Source organism: Trichinella spiralis, assembly GCF_000181795.1.
Source record: "Trichinella spiralis strain ISS 195 chromosome Unknown Scfld4, whole genome shotgun sequence".
In the NCBI taxonomy this organism is placed as follows: domain Eukaryota; kingdom Metazoa; phylum Nematoda; class Enoplea; order Trichinellida; family Trichinellidae; genus Trichinella; species Trichinella spiralis.
In genome coordinates this window covers 10373868-10383722 of record NW_003526943.1, presented here as the reverse complement: position 1 = coordinate 10383722, position 9855 = coordinate 10373868, and the positions used below count along the sequence as shown (strand labels likewise).

Below are 9855 nucleotides of genomic sequence, written 5' to 3'. Positions count from 1 at the left end.
AAGTTTCATTTAGCTTTTAGGCCCAGGGTTATAATATTTATTTTCCTTTTTTGTTTTTTAATTCATCAGTTGGTGGTAAGAGGTGCACGATGCCAACCAAATGACGGTTCGAGCCGTACCCTAACTCGGCAAAGCACTTGTTCCAATGAGTCTTCAAGTCGGAAGATTGCCCCACGGTGAAGAATTACATCACAACCTGGAGTTTTCAACAACTGCATATGAAATTGAGCGCATTTTTTTTATGTGATTTATCTTCAGAGGTTTTGAAAATTTAGAAACTCCAGAATGTTCGGAGAATTTCAGAATGTCAAGAAACTTCAAAGATTCAGTGGATTCAGTGATTTCAGAATGTAATTTATAGGAATATTAGAGATTTCAGAATGTCAAGAGACTTCAGAAAATTAGAGACTTCATAATGTTTTGAGCATTTTGTACTTCAGAATGTTCAAATTCTTTGGAATTGTTTATAGATTTCTGAAAGTCCAGAGACTTCAGTATTTTCTGAGACTTCCGAATGTTCAGAAGGTTAAGTGAATTCAGAATGTCAAATTCTTTGGAATGTTTACAGATTTCAGAATGTCCAGAGACTTCAGATTGTTCAGAGGATTCAATGACTTAAGAATGTTGTTCAGAATCTCCAGATACTTCAGAGATTTCAGAGGATTCAGTGACTTCAGAAATTTCAGAGGATTCAGAGACTTCAGAATGTTCATATTCTTCAGAATCTCTAGATACTCCAGAAATTTCAGAGGATTCAGTGACTTCAGAAATTTCAGAGGATTCCGAGACTTCAGAATGTTCATATTCTTCAGAATCTCTAGATACCTCAGAAATTTCAGAGGATTCAGAGACTTCAGAATGTTCAGAGGATTCAGGGAATTCAGAAGGTTCAGAGGCTTCAGAGATTTCAGACAGTTTTCGGGCGAGCTTTCGAGTAATAGAAATAGACGGATCATACCGGACTAACGACTGGCTATATGTTTTTTATTCTTTCTGTGAAGAGTCGTCGTCATTCTCTTTGTCTGGGAGGACGTACTGGCCTGAATTAGAATTTGAAATGGATGAAATGGCGACCTCTGCCTTTGAATTTTATCTAAGGCAGAGGGAGGAGATGCTAAGGCCGCGGCGTCGTATGTGATGTATGTTTTTGATTTGCTGCTCCTCTTTTGTTAGTTTGAGATTTCAGTAGTTACTGTTACTGCCTATCATATTTTATTTGTATAAACATAAAAATCAATATATGTATATTTCTTATTGTGTATGTGTATGTGTGTTTATGTGTGTGTGTGTGTGTGTATGGTAAAAATGGAATGAATTTAACAGTTTTCGGCGATGTCGAACACAGAAGCAACGGTCAGCGCTGCAGTAGCAGATGCGTTGATTACTTCAGTAATACGCCAAATTTGTGTGACAATGATAAATGCAATGTAGCGTCTAATTTCGATTGTACTTAAGAAAGAAATTGTTGAATTGAGATCCTCATTTATTATGCTTGTCATAGTTACGCTTATTTATATCTTCTCATCATATTCTTTATCTTTCAATAAAACTTGCATCAGCTGAATTGGTTATCTGATTTACATTTCAGCAGTTGCTCTTCTAAACAAATATGCAGCTCTTATCTTGTTTTTTAAACTGTATAGTCTGAATTTCTGAATAAAAGTAACGTGCAATGTTGTTGTAAATGTTGTCTTGCTGCTTCTTAATATATATCATGAAAACTGTACGATAAACAGACTAAGCATTATCAAAGCAATTTCTTAATTGAAAGAAATTTTGATACAGCTAATAGCATTATCTTGGTAATCAGTATAAATTATTGCAGATTTCAGGAAAAATTTTCTGAATAATAAAAAAATGAAAGAAATACCAAAGGTTTAACCAATTTTTATTTTACTGAAGAATAAAGCTGTAATATCATTTCATATTTTAGATTTACATTCAGAAATTTTCCCTTTACACGATGAAATGAAGTGAAGCTATATACCTTTTATTGATGAATGCTGCAGTTAAAAAAATTCTCAATTGTGAAATACTGATATTTAACTACTATATCCTAATGCACTTTTTGTCAATTCTTCTGAAAACAGTTTTGCTGAAATCCTGAAGTAAACAATTCATTTTTGTGGACGACCATCACTAGTTCAGTTACTTTTAAGTTAAACAACTCATTAAAAGATAAATGCAAAATTTTCATCTTGCATGTTGGCATTCATCTGTTAATTTTCTAAAAAGCCTTGTAACAAATGCAATAACCACAGAGCTTCCTTGTCAAAGTATGGTTTTTCCTCTGTTTACAAAGTATGGTTGCGGTAGTGTTAAACAATTGTTTATGCTATGAACAAGCAAGCGTATGGTAGATTTTTGCTTTCAGTGCAAAGAGCTTCCTCTTTCAGTATGACTGTTGCATTACTGTTTTCAAACGAGGGACATATCAAAAATGTCTACAGTTTGAAACAGAAAAATGGCATATTTGCAACAACCATATGATAAAAGATTATTTCAATATTTCAGGTATTTTATATGACTACATTATATTAATATCTGTTTATAACTTATTTTAGGAATAAAAGTGAATTAAAATGACTGCAGCAATAAACAAGGAAAACAAAATCGTACAGCTGTTTGAATACTACTACCGGAACTGTGACAACAGTAGCAGCAACATTTATAATAAACTACTGAACAACTACTAAAATAAAAAAACCAATATAGTGACACAAAATTTATTTAGCATGTATAGTGATTGATTTATAAGCTTGCCGGATTGATATGAGCAACAGTGTTCATGCTTGGCACATTAGAAAGTGTACAGGCAAAAAATCATTTGGCTTGTCTTCAAACAGCTGCAGCGTCAGAAATTCACGAAGCAAACAGATCAAAGCCTCAATCATTGTGTAACAATGGCACGTAATATCTGGAAAATATCATACGGGCTAGTGGTAGGTTGTTTCATGAGGAAGTTGAATTTTGCTTACCATCACGACCATTTGGTTTACCAACAGTGAATCACGTTAGGTAGTATATTATTTTATGCTAATAAATTCTATTCCCAGCAAGAGTTATAAAATGTGAGGACAGTTTAAGACCAGTAACTACATCCATATGTCTGGTTACTCACTTCGTTCAGATTTCACCTTCTAATTTAGGTTAGATGACCCTGTTAAAGAATTAGCTACGTGAAATGGAAGCTTAGCTTCAACTGTTGGTGAAGGGCAGTATTTTGTATTTTGTGAAAATTCCACCATAGGAGATTCTGGCTGAATAGTTTTCAGGTAGCAGAAGTAGACAAAGCATGCCTGATGCACGACTGGATTGATTTATTCACAATTGGCTCTGCAGCGGCGTCGTCACCACCATCTTCTCTGGTAATTTTGCTGTTACGGTATATCTGCATAGATGGAAGTCATGACACGCTCTCTGCTTTTTAACCACTGCAAGAGGAGAACAAGCTAAGTTCACAGAAGCTTCCAGACAATCACGCTGATTCAGCCAATTTATGCCAATATTTTTTTGGTTCATTTGTTTCAAACTGCGTAGTTATGTTAGAGTTCTTCATTTTGTTTAAGAATGGATAAGCAGAAATAAATGTATATAAGCAGAGCAAACTGACAACAGTTAGACAATGCCTAACTCTGCTGCAGCAATGAGCGTTTGGAGTAACATCAGCGTTGGCAAACGCAAAAACAAGTCAATTTTACAAAGCAATGTTTTTGAACTGTGTGATTACCGGACCTGTCTTGAGTTCTCCAAGAGCACCATAAGGAAAGAATGTTTCGTTTTAATAGCAGCATCTTATTGATCATTTCACTGTGCTCTCTGTGTTCAGCGGATAAGCAGCATCTTGCTCTTGCTGCCAGCATAATAAATGAGCAGTTGTTATATAATGATGGTAAATTAATAAAAATATAAAATACATAATATGAAATGAAATAATTATAAAAAAAGAAAAAGTAGAAATATCACTATTACTCTTGTAGTTACAACATTAGATAAATGGAGGAACAAAAGTGTTTCTTTCAATATTTCAAATAAAAATTAAATATAAGTTTCTCGGCATGCAGGACAGTCATCTCTGATGCGCAACCATTGATATAAGCAATCTCTGTGAAAATAATGTCGACATTTTGTCACTTTTACCTCAGCTGTTGTATCTAACTCACAGTGGCAAATTGGGCATATGTCAGCTAGCTGAAGTAATGTAGCTTCATCGGCATTTTTCATTCGCATCAAGCGCCATTTAACAAGTAGTATTCCGATGAACTGGTTTACCTGAGGTTTCATCCAAGTTGGTATGCACTGCCAGCATTGTAATATGATTACAGACAAACGGAAAAGGTCAGTTTGGGAATCAGAATTGAATGGCGTTGTGATGTACAGCAACGCAAGTGTAAATATAAAATCACAGCATCGATTTAGCACTGTACAAACGTGATCTGTATTCCACAAATTAGCAGGCGCAATTAGCTGTGCAGCAATTAGAATGTATGATCTGATTGCTAGATGAGCTGCTAAAAAACGTTTAATGAAATGCAGCTTCATCAGTTTCATTGTATCATTTCGCAAGTACATTAACACCAATCCGCTGAATACAAGCAGTATCGGTATTGTTAACAATGAAATGGACCATGGTTGAACACCGTCTTGTACTCTTGTAATAGCATGTCTGATTTGAGCGCGCAGACAGTGGCAAATAATTATCAAAATCCAGCTGAGGAAAAGGTAGATCAGTTGCACTCTTTCTGACGGACTGATGAAACATATTCTGTTGTGTATGGCGGTAAGTACAATCATAAAGAATAAAATGCAAGTCCAATTTTTTTGGCGCATTTCCGTGCCAATGATGTTGGACAAAGTGTGGTAGACTTTGACAATGAAATGACTGAGCACGTAAGCGCTAGCAACTACTGATACCCCACTTTCAGCACTTTTTGTCAAAAAGTAATCCAGTGGATGATGGTGGTGTAAAGAAAAGACCAGATTGCAAGCGCAGAAAGCTTTGAGAGCGCTGCTCAAGCAAGAACGTTCCCATAAAGCTAAATATAAATATGGATTGTTGTGCATCAGCTGAATAATGCCGGCTAGATTTCTCATCTCATCCATCAATCCATAACCCAAATAATACCATTTATGTTTAATTTGCCATGCTTCATAAATCAGCAATGCACTGGACCAGATTTTCAGTGCTGTATGCAAATTATTGCCACCTTCTACTTTAAACCCCATGATGCCGATCAGAAATAAAATGAACATTACAGTACTTGCCAGCAATCTCAAATTTATAAACACGGCTGAGAGTAAGGTGCACAAAATTAAGCCGCCCAAGCATATCCATGTGTTACTTAAATGAAAATAAAACGTACTGGGGTAAAAGGGTACATCTAATTGCATTTTTTCACTTGAAATAAAAAAGGTCAAAGCTATAGAAAAAAATATTAGTCGAATAATCAGTGTGTAAAGATTTGCAACAGCTTTCGTCGTAAAGAAGATCAGTGAAAGCATCGTAAAGGCAGCTAAAAATGATTTTAAATTTGTTTAATTATAACGTACTGCTTGATATAAATAATTACATCAATAAAATTTTAATATAACACAAATTTTAATATGTGTCATCATATTTTAGCATTATAATTATAGTTTTTTTTCTTAGTAAATTTTGAAATTCAAGGCCCCAATGTTGTATGGAATTTAAATGTTTATTCCATTAAAATATCCATGCTGCAAATACATGTAGAATAACTTGCAGCCATTAATTTGTAATTACTAGGTGAAACTCAAATTTGGTGTGCATTAAAAATGGCATCTCAGAACACATACATACATAATGTGTTAAATAATTTTAAAATGCATATCCATATTATAGTTAGTTATATATCTGACTCACAAAAGGATTAAGAAAAGAGAAAATGAAAACACATACCTGTGAAATAGATAACGCGCAATGTCATCATACCACTATCCTTGTAATTTGACCAAAACTTATAATATGGTGTACGATCTTCAGACAAAAATAAATCTCTGATATATTCATACGTCGCATTTTCATATCCATGAAGACAACGAAATAGACCAGGTATGGTTTCATTAAAAAGCAAATGAAGTTGAAACAATAGAAATAAACGACTGATAGTGTCCCAGATAGAGCTTCTTTCATTAAAAAATATTAACAATGGTGATGGATCATCGTCCATTCTGAACAGAGCAGAAAAGAATCAAATCAATTTTGCAATTCCTTGAATTTTCAAACAATCAATCGTGAGAAAACAGCAAATTTGAATGGCATCAAATGTGTAATTTTAGCTTGCATTTCTGTCATGACCTAAAAGCAGATGTAATGAGAAGTAACTCATTATGATTAAAATCTGAATGCTATTTAATAAATAAAAGAATTCAGAGATTATTTTGGAATCAACAAATGTAAAATTGCGTAATATATTTAAAATTTATTACTAACTTTGATTATATATTATCATTTTATTAATAGCAAGCATAAATATTTACAAAAAAGAAATCCTAATATTATTAAAAGGAAAAGTCTTAATTTTGCATAATTATTATTATTAGAAATAAAGTTATTCATGAAATTATGTCTGAGGCCATTTATACAATGCAATAATATAATTTGCATAGCTTTGCATGATAGATGTAGCACATATATGGCATGATAATAAGAATAATTATAAACTTAGATTACTAAATAAAATGCGTTCATTACCCTAATACATGAAATGGTGAATTTAATAGTAAACAATGAAACATGCATGGAATAAACTTTTTATTTCAAATTGTAAAGAATATTTAGAAGTATGATAAAAGTGTTAAGTTAATAAAAAATAATTTGTCGAATGTCGAATTTTTTGAATACTTGTCGCTTCTATTCATTCACATCATTCACTCATGTTCTTCTATGCAAGCTTGCCAGATGTGTTTGTACCGTCCGGCGTATCTTTTTCAAAAAACACTGTTATCAGAAGTTGTTTCTTCCTTTTTTTTCATTTTTTCAGAAGTTGCTGATATGGTTCCGCAGCTATTTCCAAATCACTTTTATACTTAATCGCGCGAACCATATTTGAGTCCGTTTCAAAAGGTTTTTCTTCTTCCTGCTTAAGTGTATAAGCAGAATTTCCGCAAGTTCTTACAAAGTTAATTGCTCAGTTTCATCTGTCATCGGCATCTTTTATTTCATCAATCGACGCAGTCATTTCTACAAGTTCTTCATCTGTAAGTTCACTCATGTGAGATTCAATTAGCTCTGTTACTTCTAATTCCTGCAAGTTTTAGACATTACCGCCATGCACCTGATGTGCCAATGCGACAGTTATACGCAATTTGCCCATAGATTGCGCCAACACGCGTTTACCGTCTCAACTTTTAATTCCCTAACGGATACCATAATAAGGCACAAACAATCAGCAGTGCTGAATTCTTTCCAGTAGTCCATTACTTCTAGATGAATGTTCTCATCCATGGCAGCAACAAGACGAGCCACAGACCTTCTAGTATATAATAAGCCTTAAACATGACGAAACTTCAAGTGTCTACATATATAGACAGGTACCCGGATTAAGGTGTAAAATCTACTACTACTAAATTATAGATAGCTTGAAAGAAGCTTTCAAAATGTTCAATCCGTTGCAATCTGCCTGTGATTAGCAATAAGTCGAAAAGTTTATAGTCGGACTGAGGAACACCCAAAGTTTGAAATGTAAGTTCTCCCTTGAACAATTCTGAAGGAGTAGCAAAAAGAAATTGCTGTAGATTCTATCAACTTCTTACTTAACATTAAGTAATGCAGTTGATGATGTTACTTTGTATATATATATATGCAGTGGAGCAGTGGTTCTCAAAGTGTGGGTCTCTACCCACCAGCAGATCGCGGTCAGATTTTTTTTTTGGGGGGGGGGAGGGTCGCGTAAAATATTAAAGTACGGGAGCAGTCTTCATTTTGTTAGGAGACTTTTACTCATCGAAAATTGTTAGGTGAACAACTAAGCTATGATTCAGTTACTTATGACCTGAGAATCACTATTTCTGTCCGGTTTCTCATGGCACGCAGATCTTGTCCGTACCTACATATCCACAAAAGCAGATGGAGAATTAATCGATTTGTCTGAAGATTCTTCGTTTAAAGTCAGTTTTGATCATAAAACAATAACAAACGTTTGGCTGTCAGTTTGAATAAAACACATATCCAACTCTTTCTACCGCAACATTAAAAGTGCTGCTTCCTTTCACTACTTCCAACTTGTGCAAAATTTGATTTTCAGCAATATTGGAATTAAAAGCAAATTTCGAAATAAGCTACAAATATCCAACACTTTACGACTAAAACTAACACGTATTAGTGTGGACGTCGATGAAGTCATCAGTCAAAACAGAAAACAAGCCCACTGTTTGCGTACATCTCATTATGCATTTGACAAATAAACTTATACATTATAATTAGGCGTATGCATTTAAAAATTTAAAGTATTAAACTAATATTTTTTATTTCACACCTCTTGCCTTTTAAAATATGCATTGCAAGCAGGTGGGTCGCGAAAAATTACCGTTTTCAAAAGTGGATCGCAGCCCAGAAAAGTTTAAGAACCACTGCAGTAGAGCATCATAGAATAAATTTTACAGATAAAAAAGTACAATCAAATACAAACAGTGATAACACATTAAACAACGTAACGTTGAAAACAAGAAAATGACAAATAACAGCAACTCAAACAAAATGTGAATTGTATTTTAGGGCTTTTAAATTTCTTTCGAAAAATAATAGAAGATGCATAATTTCAAATTTATACGACGTAGCGATGCGTGAAAGCCATCTCCTTCAGTACCCTCTGACAGCTGAGAAATTTAAGTGTCAAACAAAACCAATAATGATGCTGTTGAGAAATCGTTTCTCTATACATGCTCATCAATTTTTAAACTCCCTACGACCAAAATACTGTTTACTGCAACCAGACAATGGCGACGCAATGTAAGATGACATCCTTGTTTTTCTTGACGGTAGACAATGGAATGGCAATGGAACGGTCAAAGGGTCAGCGTTCACGCTGTATACCTGTCAACTTCGGGGATCAGTTACTGACAACTTGTCAAAACTGAAATGTTACTGACAGCGCGGCTGTTCCAATCACAGGAGCCACACAGATTAAACGGTTGTACAAACAATCCATTTTAATTGGATTTTCCTCGGAAATTTGAGCCATCAAACACGGAATGAAGTCAACCAACATATATAAATAAGAGTGAAGAGGGAAGAGAAGCAAGAAAGTTAGCTTTGCAAACGTTTCGAACCGCTATTCAGCTATTGTATTATTCCCCGTTCTTGATTCAACTGATTGAAATTGAATAAAACAACATTAACTGTTTTGGATCGTTATAAATAAAAACATACAGTCCACTTATAAAAGAGATCTGCAAGTTTGAAAGAAAGATTTTTTAACAGATGCTATAAATCAAGCGAATAAAATAAATAGCAAATCAAATCAAAGCAAATAAATGCGCGACATTACTTTTACTGCAGGCTTATTTGAGTATATGCAAATCAAATAATAAATAATTTCTTTCATAAACATAATCAAAAATAGATGCTGCAGTGCATTTACAAGTCAAATTATATTCTATTTCAAAAAAGCAATAGAATAAAAAACATTTTTAAACTCTCTTCTGTAACAACAGTAATGGTATTTAAAATGTTTTTTGGTATATCTTTCTTCTATTATAACATTTGCAAAGGTTTTAGTTAAATCAACGCCACAACTCGAATAACGTCATGCAATTTGGCGTATATTGATGTTATCAACACTACTGCTACTGCGTTGACATCGTCATATTGTTCATTTTATTCCATTTCCCCAC

At 33.9% G+C, this 9855-nt stretch overlaps 3 protein-coding genes across 3 annotated transcripts; 1 reads left to right on the top strand and 2 right to left on the bottom strand.

Annotated features, from left to right (window-relative positions):
• Window positions 1-69: 69 nt before the first annotated feature.
• Tsp_06302 (conserved hypothetical protein) lies at window positions 70-1138 on the top strand (the record flags this gene model as incomplete). The annotated part of the gene is made up of 5 exons (XM_003378327.1): window positions 70-176; window positions 259-337; window positions 471-525; window positions 633-914; window positions 1002-1138. Coding segments are annotated over 5 exons (660 nt in total), but the record flags the coding sequence as incomplete, so codon positions are not given.
• A 2133-nt stretch (window positions 1139-3271) lies between these two features.
• On the bottom strand, window positions 3272-6191 carry Tsp_06303 (conserved hypothetical protein). Its single transcript, XM_003378326.1, has 3 exons — window positions 5921-6191; window positions 4141-5513; window positions 3272-3391 (listed from the first exon to the last, which is right to left on the bottom strand). The coding sequence occupies exons 1-3, from the start codon at window positions 6189-6191 to the stop codon at window positions 3272-3274; spliced, it is 1764 nt and encodes a 587-aa protein (XP_003378374.1).
• A 966-nt stretch (window positions 6192-7157) lies between these two features.
• Tsp_06304 (conserved hypothetical protein) lies at window positions 7158-7468 on the bottom strand. Its single transcript, XM_003378325.1, has 2 exons — window positions 7361-7468; window positions 7158-7268 (listed from the first exon to the last, which is right to left on the bottom strand). The coding sequence occupies exons 1-2, from the start codon at window positions 7466-7468 to the stop codon at window positions 7158-7160; spliced, it is 219 nt and encodes a 72-aa protein (XP_003378373.1).
• Between the last annotated feature and the right edge of the window lie 2387 nt (window positions 7469-9855).